The sequence below is a fragment of the Squalius cephalus genome (genome assembly GCF_949319135.1).
Source record: "Squalius cephalus genome assembly, chromosome: 5".
Lineage (NCBI taxonomy): Eukaryota > Metazoa > Chordata > Actinopteri > Cypriniformes > Leuciscidae > Squalius > Squalius cephalus.
Window position 1 is genome coordinate 45,112,896 of NC_137126.1, and position 19,987 is coordinate 45,132,882.

Consider the following 19,987-nt stretch of genomic DNA (forward strand, 5'->3'; position numbering starts at 1 on the left):
CATAAAAGGTTATCATCTGTCAAATGGAAATTTAAAGAACAGTTTGACGGTTTTTTTTTTAGTTTTTTTTTTAGATGTATTAAAATGTATAGATATATTTTATATATTTATAGATTAAAATACATAAAATATTTTATGTATTAAAACATAATATTATTAATAGGGCTGTCAAAAGATTAATCGCGATTAATCGCATCCAAAATAAAAGTTTGTGTTTACATAATATATGTGTGTGTACTGTGTATAATTATTTTGTATATATAAATACACACACATGCATGTATATATTTAAGAAATATTTGCATACATATACTGTGTATATATTTATATAGTTTATATTATATATAAATATAATTTTTTTTATATATAAATAACACATTTTTCTTAAATATATACATGCATGTGTGTGTATTTATATATACAAATTTAATTATACACAGTACACACACATATATTATTAAAAACAAACTTTTATTTTGGATGCGATTAATCGCGATTAATCTTTTGACAGCCCTAATTATTAATTATTATATATTTTTAATCTACAATATATATTTATTATATATAAATCTATATTTATTTTAAGATACAATAACACTGAGAGTAAAATTATTTACAAAATTAGGCAGAAGTTATGTCATTTATCTTATTTAAAATTATATTATGTAAAGATATCACAATTGGTTACATTTTTAAAGTATAATATTATTGTATCCAAACTTTTGTAAAAAATAAATAAATGAATACATACATAAATACATACATAAGTAAATAAGGCAGTTGTCCATAAGAATTTCATTGCAGACTGACAACGTAAACACGTTATCTTATATCCAAATGAAATAACAACAGAAACAAAAACAAAATATCATATTACATTATATTACATAAAACAGAAAAATTATACAATTCATTCTATAACAATATAATAATAATAAAAATATACTTGATGTAATATTTATCTTAGTTTAATAGTTTAAATATTTTAAAATCAATGTTATATAAAGATATTACAATTGGTTTAATTCATAATAGTATTTTAATAATATTAATATATAATTGTATATAAAAAATACTAAGTTATATTGGTAATATATCATACAAAACTGGGGAAAACAGTTCTGTTTTAAACACATGCTTTTGTGGTATTATTTAAGTAAACTATTTTTAAATAAAAAAATAAAAATAAAATAATTATTAAAAAATAACGTTATAAAGAATCTAATTATTTAATAACAAATGTTTCCGATTCCTGATCTTTATTATTTAGTTTTGGAGAATGAAGCTTTTATTTGTTCAGTTTCTGGTTTGAGACTTTTATTTTGAATTCACTGCGCGGAAGTTAACCCCGGAAGAAAACGTCTTGGCGACCTCCCCACACGTGTGCGCCACACTCTCGTGATGGTTGCAGTGATGCAGGGAGAGATGGGAGAGATCGAGAACACCACCGTGCGACCCAAAGTTACCGATGCTAAAGGCATTCTCAATCAGAACCGACAGTTTCTGGATTATTTCTGGGACATCGCGAAACCCGAGCGAGACATCCGCCTCAAAGCGATAGAGGATCTGATTGAACACCTGAAGCAGAGCGAGAAGGTATGAAGTCATCATATTAATATTGGCTGATCACTGTTAATCAATATTGTTCTTAGCTAGAGCTGGTCGTTAGTGCTGTTTTATCACCCGATGTAATAAGCTGTCATTGCCTGAATACTGTGTTCTGGTTTGGTTGTTGACGTACACACGTGGGTTTCATGAGGCTGTTGTATATGGGGGATTTTTTTATTTATGAAAACTTTAATATCCACAAACTCCAGACAAGATGATTTAAAGAGAAAGAGGGGGAAAACAGTTTTAATTTACCACATTTTCCCATTATTTAGAGTTTTAAAATGGTTTTAGTTTCTCCCTCTATGACAAATATGAAGACTTTCTATTCTGTCACATATTTCTATTCTATATCTATCTATCTATCTATCTATCTATCCTGTCACATATTTCTATCCTATCTATCTATCTATCTATCTATCTATCTATCTATCTATCTGTCCTGTCACATATTTCTATTCTATCTATCTATCTATCTATCTATCTATCTATTCTGTCACGTATTTCTATCTATCTATCTATCTATCTATCTATCTATCTATCTATCTATCTAAAATCATTCCATCTATCCCTCTGTTTATCTATGTAAAATCCATCTAGCCTATCCATCATCTATCTAAAATCCATCCATCTGTTTATCTATCTATATTATCTATCTGTTATCCACATATGTTTTCAAAAGCGCTCGTAGTTGAAGAATGCTAAACTGATCAAATGACCTTGCGTAATAAAGTCAGTGGATTCTAGATGATGGCGTATATTTATATGTTTCCTCAGTGTTTCTGTTCTGTGCTTTCTTCTAGGCGGATGAGTTGAAGTATTCACTGAAGAGACTAGTGGATGGTCTTTCTCACACAAGAGAAGATGCTCGATCAGGATACAGTGTGGCTCTCGCTCAGGTATTTTTAGCCATTCAAGTTTTATCTTCACGTTTTTCCTTATATAGCAGTCATTAGTTATGTAATCGACTGTTATTGTTTCTTGTCTGAAGCTGCTGAGTGTATTTGAGGAGATCTCGCTGAAATCCACACTAGACTGCGTCAAAGAAAAGCACAATCTGCAGACAGCCAAAAAGGTGAGTTTTTTTTAATGAGGAACCCTCATTAGTCCATATTTTATTATTCTAATCATTAATCTGTCATATTCACGATCACCGATCTTGTCGTGCTTTGATTCTTTTAACAGAAATTCATCAGAAATGCAGCATTTGGGAATTTCTTCGGGGTGCTCGCCCTGTCTCAGTCCACACGTCTGCATAAGGTAAGAGACGCTGAGGATTGTGTTACATCACATAATTCTTAATTTGCGTATTATTTATGATGGCATTTGGGATGCATATAAACACTCATTTGTGTTCATGATCTCTTTCTGTCTCCCAGGATCCGCAGGTCATGCTGGAGTGTGTCCAGCTCCTCCAGAGTCTGTCCCAGTACAGAGAACACCTGAAAGACCTGCCCAGAAAAACCATGGTGGACATCCTGTCAGAGGTGATTAAAGCTCCCATTATTTGTAGCGAGTCTCTCATCCAGTAATCGCAAAGAGCTTTGTGCTCTGTTACTTCTGATAAGAAACAAAGTCTCAGCTTTCAAATTCTGTCCATTTTATCACGAAACCCAAACAGTAAATGGCGGGTTGACGCTCGTAAATGTGACGTGACAGATCGCCGTAGCGCCTCAGTTCAAACAGCAGCTGCACTTTAATACAAGTCATATCTTGAAAAACATGCATGAATATCAGAAAGTATGTTGAAAGATACAGTACGACTCACCGAAATCCATATCATGTCTCATGCAATCGCTCAATCTGCGTTTCAACCACGGAAAGTCAATAAAACGGCAATATCACTTAGGGAAGTCATCCAGTGTCCACAGTTCCTTTAGCTATTAAAAACACTAGAGAAGAGCTATTTACTGTTAATTATACACTCACCTAAAGGATTATTAGGAACACCTGTTCAATTTCTCATTAATGCAATTATCTAATCAACCAATCACATGGCAGTTGCTTCAATGCATTTAGGGGTGTGGTCCTGGTCAAGACAATCTCCTGATCTCCAAACTGAATGTCAGAATGGGAAAGAAAGGTGATTTAAGCAATTTTGAGCGTGGCATGGTTGTTGGTGCCAGACGGGCCGGTCTGAGTATTTCACAATCTGCTCAGTTACTGGGATTTTCACGCACAAACATTTCTAGGGTTTACAAAGAATGGTGTGAAAAGGGAAAAACATCCAGTATGCGGCAGTCCTGTGGGCGAAAATGCCTTGTTGATGCTAGAGGTCAGAGGAGAATGGGCCGACTGATTCAAGCTGATAGAAGAGCAACTTTGACTGAAATAACCACTCGTTACAACCGAGGTATGCAGCAAAGTATTTGTGAAGCCACAACACGCAGAACCTTGAGGCGGATGGGCTACAACAGCAGAAGACCCCACCGGGTACCACTCATCTCCACTACATGATGTTTTATTAACAAAGTTCGGGAGGAGCACGTTCAAATAATCAAGCAATAAATCAATCAATCAATCAACTCATCAAACAATTACCATGTCTACCTTATCAGCATGAGAGGAAGCATATATATATTCACTCTGTCAACTCACCTAACTTCCTTGACAGTTTTCAGCATCCCTCCACCACCCCGACTCCTCACTCTTGGCTTGTTCTTTCACAGCCAGGAATACGGGGGGAGTACTCTGGGTTCGGGCCAAATACCGAGCCCGGAGCCCTCTCCTCGGACAGCATGCCAAATACGCATTTATTCTATCTGACTTATTTGTAAGTGTGAACTCGTGAAAAATAGGAAAAAGAGGCTACAATTTGCACAAGCTCACCAAAATTGGACAGTTGAAGACTGGAAAAATGTTGCTTGGTCTGATGAGTCTTGATTTCTGTTGAGACATTCAGATGGTAGAGTCAGAATTTGGCGTAAACAGAATGAGAACATGGATCCATCATGCCTTGTTACCACTGTGCAGGCTGGTGGTGGTGGTGTAATGGTGTGGGGGATGTTTTCTTGGCACACTTAGTGCCAATTGGGCATCGTTTAAATGCCACGGCCTACCTGAGCATTGTTTCTGACCATGTCCATCCCTTTATGACCACCATGTACCCATCCTCTGATGGCTACTTCCAGCAGGATAATGCACCATGTCACAAAGCTCGAATCATTTCAAATTGGTTTCTTGAACATGACAATGAGTTCACTGTACTAAAATGGCCCCCACAGTCACCAGATCTCAACCCAATAGAGCATCTTTGGGATGTGGTGGAACGGGAGCTTCGTGCCCTGGATGTGCATCCCACAAATCTCCATCAACTGCAAGATGCTATCCTATCAATATGGGCCAACATTTCTAAAGAATGCTTTCAGCACCTTGTTGAATCAATGCCACGGAGAATTAAGGCAGTTCTGAAGGCGAAAGGGGGTCAAACACAGTATTAGTATGGTGTTCCTAATAATCCTTTAGGTGAGTGTATGTATGTATGTTTGAATAAATTTGCCATGAAGAAGCGTTTATGTGCAACTGAGTTGTATACAAACATTTCAGCTTTTATTTGAGTGTAAATATTGTATCTGGAAAGGAAATAAATTGCAGTTGAATATAATAGCTCTTGAAGAGGTGCTTTTGGGCTCCCCAATAGCAGTACAAATATCTATGGCATTAATTATACACTTATAATTATAATAATATTCATATTACATTTACATTTATGCATTTGGCGGACGCTTTTATCCAAAGCGACATACATTGCATTTCAAGGTACACATTTTTACATTCTTATCAGTTCTTGCTTTCCCTGGGAATCGAACCCATGACCTTTGCGTTGCAAGCGTCAACGCTGTACTGTTTGAGCTACAGAAAAGCTGTTAAAAACATATTAATATATTGAAAACAGTAATTATAAAAGTATTATTATTATACAAATTAATATAGAAATGTTAATACTAATACTATTAATTTGTATTCTATACATTATACACACTAATAATAAAGTGTATATGTTACATGTAATGTTTAATTTGCGTTGTGTTTTGTTGTTTAGACATCGAAGGACGTGTTTGAAGAGGTGCTCTTGAGCGCCCTGCAGTCGGACCTGACCTCTGCCCTCCAAACCCCCGAGCAGCTGGAGCTCCTCCTGGTGGCCCTGCACAAGTTCCCCTCGGTGCTCAAGCCCAAAAAACTCAAGAAAATATTGGGAACCACAACAGTCATCACTAAAGAGAACATGCCCAAGTGAGTGTGTCGAACTCTCCTTTTCTGCTTTCTTTCTCTGTGTGTTGTTTTGCCTTTGCTTTCAGAGATTTTTTAATGTGCAAAAAAAAGTTGAATTGTTTCAGTTTATTTAATTTGATTGATTGAAGTTTATTTCGAGCAATAAAAAAATAAAATATATATATTAGTGGTGGGCCGTTATCGGCGTTAACGCGCTGCGTTAACGCGAGACTCTTATCGCGCGATAAAAAAAATATCGCCGTTAATCTATTCTCCAAGTTGGGTTGGGAGCGTTGGGAGCTGGCTCAAGCTACACAAGCTATGATGACGCAATCTACCCGCGGCCGCGAGGAACACCCGGCTGCAACGCATCATATTCGTCGTCATCTTAAGTAAACACGGCTGAAAGTGAAAGCTGGTGTAAAAGATCCGTGCAACATCCATTATTTGGACTTGGTTTGTATTTAAGCCGTCCGACGTAGACTGTGTGGTGTAACAGTTCGGTAAGTTAACACACGACTAATCCGTTCTACCACCTCAAATTCAAAACGAAACATATCACTGAATACCAGCGCGCGCGTATTATTCCCAATATATCTTAGTGAGTGGTGTAGCACATAATCTCTTTTTATTAAAAGCGCCCGATTTTAAGAATCGTTGTTGTGTTTCTTTTTAACTGAAAAGACATCAGTTAGACAATATTCTAATTTTAAATTTGGGGTTTCATAAGCTCCAAGCCATAATAAACATTAGACCTACTTAAGTCTCTGCAGCTAGTGTACTTAAATTTGATTTATCTGCAAAATTATGTTGTATACTTACAGTTTTGCACAATATATGTTCTCAAAACTACATACACCCTTTCAAAAAACAAAAAAACAAAAAAAACAGCAGTTGTTTAGCAGGGTCTGTGTAACCTGTTCTGAAATGGTTTTATTATAATATCGTTATCGCAAGAGGCTGCAATGTATATCACAATATGGATTTTAGGCCATATCGCCCATCCCTAATTGATAGCCTATAGTAGTTGATAATAACATAGGCCTACCTAATGTTGCCTACGGACGGTAACAGTACAGTAGTAACCTTTTACAGTCTATGAGTAGAACAGCTTTCTCAAGCAGTTTGTGATGCATTTTGGAAACAGGAGATGAGCCCCTGGTCTAATGCGCCACCTGGCTTGAGAAACCCGTTCTCAAAGACTTACTTTTATAGTCATTATTTGGATAGCACACATACTCTGAATGCCTTCGGCAGAATTCAAATGAGCCATTTTAATCTAGATTAATCTAGATTAATTTCTAAATTAATCTAGATTAATCTAGATTAAAAAAATTAATCTATGCCCACCTCTAATATATATATTATGAAGACTTAAGATGCAAAAGCCTCTAAGTGCCATCTGAAATTTTCCTCTAAAATGATCATTTTTATCAAGCTCGTTTGGTTAAGTTCAGTAATTTCACTTTAATGACAATTAATGGGTCATTTTCATTGCCATTTAAGTGAAATAACTGAACATAAACATACAAGCTTGATAAAAATGATCATTCTAGAAGAACATTTCAGATGGCACTTAGAGGCTTTTGCATCTGAAGTCTTCATATATATAAACACAATATATATTAAAAACAATATATATTAAAAAAAACATAGCAGAGTTTATCTCCCATATACCTGTACACACACACATTACAATTTTGATACACATATCCACATACATTTACTCATTTAATTAAATGAGATCTTTAAGATGTGGTTTAATTGTTTTGTGTTTTTTGTGTTGAATTCTATTTGAAAGAGCTAAAATGTTGTTTTACACATGGTAGGTTGAAAACACGCTCGTATTTTGTGTGCTTTCTTGTTTTGTTAATATTGTTGATGTGCGCTCCCAGGTTAGTGGAGGTTTTAAAGATGGCCGCTCGCTCTGTGAAGAAGGAGAACATTCTGCCCCCGGTCGCTTTGGATTTGCTGCAGGCGTCTCTGCGAGAGGACAACTTCGAGATGTTCTGGACGGATGCCATCATCAGAGGCATGATGTCAGAGATGCCTGGACCCACACAGTGAGTTTTACATGGGTAGTCAAACCTTAACCTGCTAGTTTTAGTTTGTTTAATATGCAGCCAGATATGGACACGCCTCACTTCATGAAAGGTTATTTTCCACGTAATTATGACACATATTGATATGCAAATGAATCCTTTTTTAATGTAAATGTGTAGGGCTGCGTTTCCCAAAAGCATTATAAGCCTAAAATAATCGTAGAACAATTGCCAGCAATGGCCTCTACGATCAACTTAGGCTTACGATGCTTTTGGGAAACACAGCCTAGAATGTTTTCAAGCATTTAAAGGGATACTTCACCGATTAGTATTAAGCTTTGTATCAGTAGAAACCCGGTAGTATTTTGGAATGACTGTGCTTCCCTCCCTCATGTCCCCCTGAGACGAGAGATTTCTGTATTGTGTGTCTGGAAAAAACCTCAGATGAGGCAAAAATTGTCATTTAGCATTTTAGCGTCACCAGAGGCTTTTGTGTCCAGAGGCGAGAGACTCCAGCCAGTAGGAGGAGCTCGTCCCGCATGTCTTCAACCCACCCATAGGGGGATCTCACCATAAAACAGCGTCTTTTCAGTTTCGAGTCGACTAGTAGCCTAGTTGTATCATTTCTCCCGATACTGCCCTCTGTAACCGGTAGGCGTGTCTTGGGAGTGGCCTCGTAGGGCAGCGAAGCAAGTGCATTCTGGGAGTTGTTGTCTTTCATCCACATGAGCCAAAAATACATATTCTGGCTTTTCTCAGTCTAGAAGACACCAACTTCTAAAATAATTTCACATTTCTACTACATAAATGACCCAATTTAAATACACATTCATCTTTCAAGCGGTGTAATATCCCTTTAAGTTAGCCGATATTGTTCATCTTGGTTGGTGTCGATTGTGTTCTTCAAATCAACCAACTGCATAATAATAATAATGAACATTTTTGTATTGTTTTGGAATGTATTTGCCCTGCTCGCTTGACATTTTTATGTATGCATGTTTATTTATTTAAAATGTAGTTTACTTGTATGTATGTATGTATTTATTGTTGATTCATTTTATTAATTTATTTATTTTTGATTCTATTTATTTATTTATTCATTTTATTTATTTAAAATGTATTTTATTTATTTTACCGGTAAGTTAAATAATTGAATTGGCTTAAATAATAGTCTCTTTGTCTCTCTATCTGTCAGTTATTTGAGTTTCCGGTTGCTGGCCGCATCCTTGCCGCTGCTGTCGATCCCTCAGCTTGAGTTTGTGTTGTCCGGTGATGTGATGAGACATTACGGTGAACACATACTGTCCGCACAGGTCTGTCTTTATGTTTGGTTATGTATATGTTTCATGTGATTGATGACAATGATAGCATCCATTGTTTTTACTTTAAAGAGGAAAATCTGTAGATTTTTTAAATCAATTAAATAAATAATTCAATGACTTGCTCATAAAGACCTCACTTCACATTCAATGACAAAAAACTGTTACTTGTCACCACATACTAGTGTAATCTATGTAATTGATGCAATCTTAAGGTACGTTTAAACGACAACAATGTACTAAAAACGGAAAAGTTTTTCCTTTCAATTTTTTGCGTACAGATTTGAATGTAGACACTGTTGTCATTTAGGAATAAGATAACGTGGGTGTTTGAATCAAGAGTTCACGCTTGTAACGATTAATCGTCCGTCTCTATAATAAGCTTGTGTTTCATTCCTTGTGTCATCAGATTGTATGTTTATTGCTCGTCTCTCCCTTCAGTTGCCAGACCGATTCAAGTTTGCTCCAGAAATGGAGAAGTACGTGAGCGAGTTCATGCAGGGCTGCCCTGACGCTGACAAACAGCTCACAGTGATGCTCAGCTTCACCCAGCTCACCAACCAGGGCTACCCAGTGGTCCCGTCCTACTGGAAGGTTCTGGAGCACGTGGTTCCGTCGGCACTGGAGCGGTACGTGGAGTGGCTGATGGAGGCGTTCTGCAAGCCACAGCTGGAGAATTGTCTGGACTTCAGCACCCGCAGACAGAAAGGAAGCCAAGAGTCTGGACCAGAGTGAGTTTACACGGTGTTTTACAAGAATTAAGATGAGAGGTTTTGGGGGGAAAAGTATCAACTTCGACAAATCAGAATTGATGTTATGGGGTTGGTTTTATTTTAGTATTATTTATATACTGTTATAATTTTATTCATACTTTGAATTCGCTTTTATTTGATATTTTCAGCTTTCATTTTAGTTTTAGTAGTTTTGTTGTGTTTTTGATATTTTTATTAATTTAATATTTTATATCAGTTTTAGTACTTCAGTCGCCATGTTATAATTTTTTTAATCTAATTTTGTATTTTATTTCAATTAACAGAAACCGTTTTTAATTGTTTCCGTTCTAGTTAACTATAATAATAGTATTTTTTTATTTTATCAAATAAAAATATTATAATTAATAATAGTTTTTATTTGTTTAAATAGCATATATTTATTATTGTTGTTATTATTAAATAAATGAAGTGAAATTATTTGTTTTAACAATTATTTGATAATTTTTGTATCAATGTTAATTTTCAAATCAAGGGTAATTTTTTTATTTTTTGTCACCGTTCAGGCATTTTCCTTATGTCAGTTTCATATTTCTTCTATTTTACCTCGTGCTGTAGGAGTGACAGCTGTGTTGCCAGGTTTCGTAAATGGATCATTCCACGCCTCACTTTCATTGTGGAAAACCATCAGATTAAGAAGCAGGAGGATCTCGTCATGAAAATGGCTAGGTATATTTATATTTTATATTAATATTTCACCAATGGTCTCTACCTGGCATGTATACTGATATGAATGGATGGTATTGTGATGTTTTATCTTTCTCCTGTAGGTTTATCTTCTTCCACGGCTTCTTTGATGTGAAGAAACCCACCCCAGAAGTCCCTGAGACAGCGCAGGCCTTTTCAGTGCCCATAGATCAACAAACACGAGCCACCCTCTCTGCAGCCTTCTATAGGTCTGATTTCTGTTATCACCGGCACACCATACATGTTTTATTAGTATGTTTAATTGTCTAGAACTATTCCCATGTAATGTTAGCCTGGTTAAAACCAGACCATTCTCAGTAGTAACTGAGTTATGGTCTGGCAAAGCTCCTTTAATAACTCATTTCCAAAGGGGCGTCACCAACGGACGTCGCTCAAATGCCTCTGGGCGCAATTGGATAGACCTAAAACCAATCAGAGTGATCGGCATCGTGTAAAGCCATATGCTGCGTCCCAAAGTTACACTACGCCATAAAAGTATGTACTCTTTTTGTGAAGAAAATGTATTTACTTTTGAATGTGTAGCAAAAAAGTAGGCAAGCTTTGGGACATGCTACTTCGTCACCTTTATCGGACTGATCTGTCGCGTGCATCCTGTCACGTAAACTGCCCTGTCAATCATCTTGTCACAGTTAAAATCCTCTATTAAATCTAATTTAATTTCCTACCGTTTCAGAGAGAAATGTAGTTGCACGTTCATCTGCCAGTGGGTCTTTCATGGCGACTGTCCTCATGTGTTTGCAATTTGAATATAATAATGCATTTAAAAGTTGGTGCGCTTCACCAACGGAGTGGACGTCGCTCAAATGCCTCTGGGCGCAATTGGATAGGCTAGACCTAAAACCAATCAGAGTGATCGTCATCTTGTAAAGCCCGCCTCAACGTTTCTGATTGGTGCCGTGATTTCGAGGCCATGGAAATGGGCTTGAATGAGCTCTTTGCCAGACTACTTGCAGAGCAAATCTAAATTTGCCGGAAGTTGTCTGGGTTTTCCCAGGCTAATGTAATGTATCACTGGCTATGTTAGTCTTGTTCCAAATTAGCGATTTGCTGATGCCAGTAATTATTAGAAAAATGCGATATGCGATAACTCATTAAATAATGCGATATTCGATATGCGATATGATAATGCTTAAAGTGTGTAAAATAAACTTAAATTATCTTTAAAATATATTTAAAATTATATAACCTACATACGTGTTTCACATTCTTTTTGTGACAAGAAAACATCCCTACAACTTCTGAAAGTGAACATCAGTGTTTTACTGTAGCATAAGAAGTGTTATGTTAACATCAGTGTAAACCACTGGGTTTAGGGTTTCAGGTTATCCTACATTAGGTTTATTTAACAACAGAAACTGAATAATCAGATGTAGAAATAAAACACTGCTTAAATTTGACTGTATGAAATAAATATATACTGATTCTTATTAAAGCTACAAAAGTTATTCAGCCAAGAGCGGTGAGTGATTTTCTCTTTGTCTTTTGTCCATGACCCCAGTTATTGCAAGCTGTTGCGATATGCATATTGCGAAATATACATTAGCGATATTTTGATAATTTCGATATATTGTGCAGCCCTAGTAAATATGGCTGATGATAACTAATAAAAAGGCAATATTAGAATTAAATACAATTTTGGAAATTAAAAAAAAGTCGTCATAAAGAGCATTTTTTACAGAGATTTTTTTTCTTCTAAATGTTAATTAAATTAATAAATATAATTAAATTAAAGGTGCTGTATGTTTTTTTTTTTTTTTACTGTAGTAAACTACTTTCTCAAGCCAACTTAAAGTTTGTCTCGACGAACTCTTTACTTTAGTAAAGCATAAAAATACCATAGCATGTTTAATAAAAAAAAAGATAATCGGCGTCCATCTAAACAGCTCTATTTCCAGAGGCAAATTAAAATGCTGATAAATCAGTTTACGGTGAACTTCAATGTTCTTGTTCTTGTCCTTGTTGCATGTCCTCAATCTGTCTAAATGCTTGAGCGTCGAGTCTGAGGTGGATGTGCGGGAGAAACAACTTTATTTACTTTCAAAATATTTAGAATTTCAACTGCAGTTCCCAGTTCAACCACTAGCTGTTAATATTACATACTGCACCTTTAAATTAAACGAACTCCATCTCCTCCAGTCTTCTGCAGGGCCTGAACACAATGGCTGTGTTAGGAGATTCGCCTGAGGTGGAGGGACTGAACCCCAGGAGGAATCTGGGTGTTAAAGCAGACGGAACCATGTGGATTTACTGTCTGGTGCAGTACGCCGCCATGCTCCTCAACCAGAGCAAATACGTTCAGAGTGTTCAGAGGTTCAGTTCAGAGCAGAGACAGGGCTGGGACAGGTGACCTATCCTACAAAACACTACTTATAATATAAAGAAAAAAGCTGTTTTCCACAATATGACTGATTAAATGCAAACTAAAGTGTGTTTTGTGTTATGTCTGTGTGTGTGTTTTCAGTATGCTGGAATCAGTGGAAGCCTTGAGGAAAAAAGCAAAGAAGTCTTCTTCACCTGAACACACAGCGTTCCAGCACCTCTTCCTCCTCGTTGGGATTCAGATGTTCAAGGTTTGGATCTTTCTGGCTTAAAAAATGCCTGGTGTATTAGATCAGGAGTTCCCAAACTTTTGTCACCCACCCAATATATTTTTGAAATTCTTCTTAGATTTTTTGTTCATATTTAACAATTTAACTACGCATTCACGTTCATGTTTCTCTGATGTCGATTAATTGTCACGTGGCATGCTGGTAAACAAATAAAATATTTATATAACATATAAAATATAAAAGCTACGCAACTGACACTTTATTAATTATTTATTCATCTGTTAATTATTTTCTATATCCTTGTTGTGCATGGTCTTTTTGTTAATACATATTCATTTTGCTGCTTGAAAATAGTTTTTGGATATTGAGTACTACAAAAGATCATGTGCTTTACATTCCTGTTCCAGATAAACCAAACAGAACGACTGTGGACTGATTTCAGAAAGTTCTGAAGACTGTTTTACTGCCTATATTTTGTGATCTTGACAGAAGTGTTGATGTTCTTTCCTCGCTCCAGGCTCCAGAAGAAAGTTTGGAACTGTTGAATGATTTGCGGACTTGCATGGAGAAAGCTCAAGCTAAGAAATCCAAAAAGAAGAAAGCAAGTAAGTTGGAGCGGTTCAGTGATGTTAATGGATTTAATGAAATACGGCCAATGTTTCGGCTTCTGTTATTGATTTGTGATCCATAATTCCTGATGTGTGTTTGTTCATTGTGCGTGTTGTGTTTATGCACTAATGGTGTGTGTGTGTTACAGATGGCAAGGGCTCAGACGAGGAGCCGCACTGGGTGGAGGTGGTTGTTGAGATCCTGTTGTCACTCCTGTCTCAGCCCAGTCGACTCATTCGCTGTGTGTGTAAAGCTGTGTTTAACCGTATCTGCCCTCACCTCACCCAAGGAGCTCTCAGCTCCATCCTGAACGTAAGAGACTATTGAACAGTGCTTTTTTACTGTTGTAATATATACTATTGTAGTTTTTATTAATATTTAGAATTGAGCTTTTTATTTATTTATTTTTATGTGGTTTTGACATTTTATTCGTTTACTATATTACTTTATTTATTTTATTTTTTCAGTTTTAGCTTTAGTAATTTTAGTACTTTTTTTTTATTTTTATTTTTATTTAAGTTAGTTGCCAAGGCGACATTTATCTTAAAAAAAAAAGTTTTTCATTTAATATTTATATTTTATTTCATGTTTATTTAAATTTGCGAAAACACTTTTTGGTAACACTTTATTTTAGGGTCCTATTCTCACTATGAAGTAGTTGCTTATTAGCATGCATGTTACTAGAATATTGGCTGTTTATTAGTAAATATAAAGCGCATATTATTATTCTGCCTTATTCTGCATGACCATATTCTACAACCCTTAAAGGGGATAGTTCACCTAAAAATTCAAAACCTGAATGAGTTTCTTTAAGTTAAGTTTCTTAAGATATTTTAAAGAATGTTGGTAAAGGTAGTCATTGACTTCCATAGTAGGAAAAAAAAGTCAGTGTCTACCATCAACTGTTTGATTACCAACAATCTTAAAAATATCATCTTTTGTAATCAACAGAAGAAAGAGCCTCATACAGCTTTAGAACGAAATGAGAGAGTAAATGATGACAGAATTTTCATTTTTGAGTGAACTATCCCTTTAATTTCATCCAATACCTAAACTTAACAACTACCTTACTAGCTATTAATAAGCAGTAATTAGGAGTTTGAGGTAAAAGTCATAGTTGATAGTGAGAATTGGACCCTAAACTAAAGTGTGACCCATTTTTTAAATAGTTTTTTTTAATTGTAGCTTACTTACAGATTCTGTCAATGTGAGCTTTAAAAGAGCTTCTTCATTGTCTTTGCTAGATAGTATAATTTATAATAAACAGACAGTTTTCTTAACTTTACACCTTTAATTTGACCCACAATACGTTTAGCTTCCATAATGTGATGTATTTCTGAGCGAACATTCTTCTGGAAATAGTGAAGGGCGGGGTGATTGGATCATGGATGTTAAGATCCTGTGTTTTTCCTGTAAGATCCTGTGATTTTATTATCGGTTAATTCTACATTTCCCCATCCACGTGTGTGTGTTTTTTCTTTTGAAATAACGTACATGTGATTATTTGTGCAGAATAAGATGCAGACAATTTATTAAGAAAGTTAATGGGGTCTGTTTTGATTTCTTGTTGATTTTTAGGTTCTGGACCCCAGCAAGGATGAGGATGAAAGTGGTGTTATGGTTACTGATGAGAAAGACAAAAAGAGAAAACAAAAAGATGAGGAAGAGCTAGATGACAAAGAAGAAGAAGAGGAAGAGGAAGAGGAGGTGAGACTGATCAACATGAATATTTATCGCATCAAACCAAATAAATCGGTAAATTAAAAAATGTTCTCGCCTCTCTTTTTTAAATTACATCAGGATGAAGAGGGTTCTGATTCCTCAGATGATGATGATGAAGATGATGATGATGAGGATGAAGCCATGGAGGAAGGAGGAGAGGTTGATCAGAACTTCCGATTGGAGTTGATGAAGGTTCTGCAGGGTCAGAATGCTCTGGTATGAACAAATAAATGAACGCCTGGGCGTTACAATGAATATTGCAGATATTATTGCAACATCTTTTCTGACGATATAAAATTTTGTAATATTGTGTATTTAAAGCTTAGTTTATGAAGAAAGTAATCCAGTGTGTGAGCTCTCTGTGAAGAGCGTCAAATGTTTCTATTTACAACATTTTTAACATTGCAGCCAATCACAGACATGTCTGTTGAGCGGGGAACGCAATGGCCAATCAGAGGTGTTTAAGTTACTCAGTGGCGCATCCACTCAGTATCGCTCAAAACGCATTGCACAGTGTAGGCAACTTCCTTGATCATAAAGCGAGGCTCTGCAAATGTGCAGAGCTTAGTCAGTGATTATAAAGGGAGCGCTCTCTGCTCACTTCCTGTTTTATACAACTCATTCACAATGTTTAGGCCACTGAAGAGGATGGGAGTGATGATGATGATCTTGATGATGCGGCGATGATGAAGCTGGACGGAAGCCTGTCTTCTCTCTTCCTGGAGCAGAAGAAAAGGATCCAGGCCAAGAAAGACGAGAAGGACAGAATCAGCAAGGAAAAGGTCCTCGTGCGGGACTTCAAGATTAAAGTAGGTCTTGCCCTGTTGGACTGTCTCACATTTATCAATATATACTGGATTATTTTGATCTTATTCTTATCTATTAGTATCTATAGGTCTTGAAAATGTGTATTGTTTTAGTAGTAGTTCTTCTCTGGTTCATAGAACAAAGAAGTTTTATGCTTTAAAAAAAAAATGATATGCTCCTAGTTATTTATTTTAATACTTGCAGTATTATGACAACAACACACACATACACATATATAATGTACATTATTAAAACATTTTATCGTAATGTATTTTTTTATAGTGCTGTATAAATTAGCAAGGTTGAGTTTAGTTAGTTAACTATATATATATATATATATTTTTTTTTTTTTTTTATATTTTCTAATTATTTACATTTACATTACATTTACATTTGGCAAACGCTTTTATCCAAAGCGACTTACATTGCATTTCAAGGTAGACATTTACATTCTTATCAATTCTTGCTTTCCCTGGGAATTGAACCCATGACCTTGGCGTTGCCAACGCTGTACTGTTTGAGCCACAGGAAAGATTAGGATTATTTAATCTGACTGCATGATGTGCTTTTTAAAGGTTTGAACCACAAAATCCTCTGTGGTGGCAGCCATATACAGTCGGATGACATATGGCTGTTGTGTTTTTTGAGCTTTTAAACTTTCAAACTTTTAAAAATCATTCTGTAAAAATGTCCGATTGAGGACAGGTGAAACTGAAACCAGCCCAATCATACAGGGCTTCCTTAAGGCTAATTAGTGACTTGTCGATTTAAAAAAAATATGTAGTTAAAATATGTGGGTTTTGTCTCTCAGTGGCTAATTTAAGTAATTTGGGGTGTTATTTTCAGGTCCTGGACATGGTGGAGATGTTCTTGAACAAACAGGGAAGCAGTGCTCTGGTTCTTGGGATGGTGGAACCGCTGCTTAGTGTGATCGAGAACGGGATGAGCTCTGAAACCAGCCAACAGGAACAGGACTACCTGCGCAAGGCCGCAGACATCTTCAGGTGAGCAGTGTTGTTTTAGTATTATTTACTATTATAGTATTTATTCGTATTTTGAATTGGCTTTTATTTTTATATTTTCAGTTTTCATTTTAAATTAGTTTAAGGGTAAGATAGGCAATTTCAGAGTCTAGCAATAGCAAGCTAGCTTTGAAAGCATAAGATCCCACCCTCCCTTCAGAGCGTCTCCAAAGCCACGCCTCCTTCAACACACATGAACACACACAGCAGAGTCTGCAAAGTGTCATGAGAGACGGCGTTAAACTACCTCACTAATCAAAGCTCATTACATTACAATAATAATGAGCGTAAACAACTTACAGAGTAATATATGAGATATATATAGCTTTAATTGATTTGTTTTAGTTTTAGTTTCAGGAGTTTTACTTCAACTTATATTTATATTTTATTTCAGTTTTATTTTCCTTAATAGGTTTGAGATTCGCTTCCTTAAGTGAAAGCTCATGGAAAACATTCTGCTTATTTTCCTCATTTTACATACAATTCTTATAGCTTGTCGCTCTGTCTCTGATTGGCAGGAACCGACTCTGTCGTGGCAAGTATTACTGCAGGGAAGTTGATGGGCGAGAGGCGGAGCTTCATGAAATGTTTGAGCGTCTGATTGGTCGAGCCCAGAAACTGACAGACTCATCTGTGTGTCTGTACTACTTCAGGTAATGACTTCTGGATGTTGATGCTTATTCAAATATTGCAGGCAAAACTTCTGTCTGTAGTATACAAACTCTCATTTATGTTCATTGTGAATATATTTATGTGTTCAAATTACGTTATTGTTTTGTAGTGCTGCTCTTTACTTGCTGAAGGTGTTGAGAGGCGTTGTGAGCGGCGAACAGGGCTCGACAAACGCACCGTCACAGGTAATCTACAATCTCAAACTGATACAGCGTTGCTAATCTCCAAGTACTGAGCTTGATGAAATAACTTTGTGCTAATTGCAGGCAAAGTTTATGGGTAAAGTGGATGTTGAGAGGGTCACAACTTGCTTCAGGAATGCGTTGACGTCTTTCATGACGAGAAGGAAAAGCCCTTTCACTGGAGCCATGTTCAGCGACCTCTTCATCAGGTTCCCTGTGAGTCTAAACCACTTCAATAGTAAATATCAATTGTATGGTTAAAGGTGCAGTAAGCGAGTTCTGAGAAACACTGATGATATTTAAAATCAACTCAAACAAACACACCCCTCCCCTCCTTGCTCCGTCCCCAAAATGTACGAATTCGCAATGCAAGAGTGTCTCTTTTATCATAGCAGATAAATGCCTGATCCATAACCTTTCTTTTTCCAGTGATATTCCTCTGACCTTTTCTCTTTTGTAATGTCTCTCAGCCATCTCTCTACAGTCTTTTTTCAAATCTCCCTCTTGCTCACTCTCTCTCCTCCCCATCATGAGTGGTCACGCCCCCTACTGCTGATTTTTACTGATTGTGATTAAAGGTGCAGTGTGTAATTTTTAGCGCATCTAGTGGTGGGGTTGCGAATTGCAACCAGCAGAAGTTACGGTGGCCGACAGGAAAAGATGTCTTCGTCTAAGACAGCAGAGAGTAGCCAGTTAAGCAATGAGGCTTCTCTACAAAGATAAATTAAGAAATTAGGTTTACTTAATTATTCAGTAAAACAATATGTTATTGTGAATATTATTGTTACTTGTTCATCATTGACTCAGTGTTTTATTCGATGACTTTAGCTAGCTTTCTTTGCATGAAGAACAACATAGTGACGAAACGCGTTTGTCCGTTTAGGGCTACTGTAGAAACATGTCGGCGCATTTCAATGTAAGGGGACCCGCGGTGTGTGTAGATAGAAATGGCTAATTTTAAGGTAATAAAAACATAACGGTTCATTAAGTAAGGTCTTTAAACACCACTGAAAACAGTTATGTATATGATACTTCATTTCTGTCAACAGATCCTCCCAAATTTTACACAATGCACCTTTAAATACAAATTTTAAACAAAAAAAAATTGCTTTAAAAAAAGAATACAATTTCGCTATTAAATAAAAAAATGAATAGCATTTAATAATAATAATAAAAAATTTATTTTACAGTACAACTGAAAAAATTACAATAATAATATTTATGTATTAATATCCTTATTTCTGCATCAAATATTAAATAAAGCTTTTATTTTGGTGTAAAACCACATGGAGGCCTTAAAGCTTTTCTTTAAAAGCGCCTGGTAAAGTGCCTGGTGAAATTGTGACACATAATACGTTCCCAGATGCACATTATAAGCAACCCAAGCTTCACTGTGAAATTGAAATGTATTTAGTTACTTAAATCACAGCTTTTATGATATGATAATCACAATAAACCATATTTTGATTTTATTCTGATTAATTGTTCAGCCCTATTTAAACGTAGAGCTCATTATTAGTGAGATTTGATAAGACCAACAAACATCACTATTGCTATTGCTCATACTTGAGAAGGGAATTGTTCAAAGAATTAAATGTTGATTGAACATCTTACACTGGAAAACACCACTCAAAAATTTTGAAATATAGTCTATCATTAAAACTCATAAGTGATCCATTTGTGATGTGTTTGAAGGTGTTGTGTGTGAACCTGTTGGACATAGCTGTGGAGAACATCACAGGAGGACTGAGGGAACATCAGCAGG

General features: G+C 36.0%; 1 protein-coding gene across 2 annotated transcripts in view; it reads left to right on the forward strand.

The window, feature by feature from the left end:
- Positions 1-1,336: 1,336 nt before the first annotated feature.
- The window catches only part of mybbp1a (MYB binding protein (P160) 1a), a 23,749-nt gene continuing 5,098 nt past the window's right edge, over positions 1,337-19,987 (forward strand). The window contains exons 1-23 of one of the 2 annotated variants that reach the window (XM_079871766.1): positions 1,337-1,596; positions 2,412-2,507; positions 2,600-2,683; positions 2,794-2,868; positions 2,988-3,095; positions 5,651-5,841; positions 7,716-7,883; positions 9,058-9,175; positions 9,623-9,912; positions 10,510-10,620; positions 10,722-10,847; positions 12,796-13,002; positions 13,121-13,229; positions 13,726-13,813; positions 13,966-14,129; positions 15,396-15,524; positions 15,618-15,755; positions 16,175-16,348; positions 17,193-17,350; positions 17,887-18,021; positions 18,150-18,225; positions 18,307-18,438; positions 19,918-19,986. In XM_079871766.1, coding sequence (XP_079727892.1) covers positions 1,402-1,596; positions 2,412-2,507; positions 2,600-2,683; positions 2,794-2,868; positions 2,988-3,095; positions 5,651-5,841; positions 7,716-7,883; positions 9,058-9,175; positions 9,623-9,912; positions 10,510-10,620; positions 10,722-10,847; positions 12,796-13,002; positions 13,121-13,229; positions 13,726-13,813; positions 13,966-14,129; positions 15,396-15,524; positions 15,618-15,755; positions 16,175-16,348; positions 17,193-17,350; positions 17,887-18,021; positions 18,150-18,225; positions 18,307-18,438; positions 19,918-19,986 — 3,141 coding nt within the window. In that variant the 5' untranslated portion in view covers positions 1,337-1,401. Of the gene's footprint in view, positions 1,597-2,411; positions 2,508-2,599; positions 2,684-2,793; positions 2,869-2,987; positions 3,096-5,650; positions 5,842-7,715; positions 7,884-9,057; positions 9,176-9,622; positions 9,913-10,509; positions 10,621-10,721; positions 10,848-12,795; positions 13,003-13,120; positions 13,230-13,725; positions 13,814-13,965; positions 14,130-15,395; positions 15,525-15,615; positions 15,756-16,174; positions 16,349-17,192; positions 17,351-17,886; positions 18,022-18,149; positions 18,226-18,306; positions 18,439-19,917; position 19,987 lie in introns of both variants that reach the window. The other variant, XM_079871767.1, reaches the window with a different exon arrangement.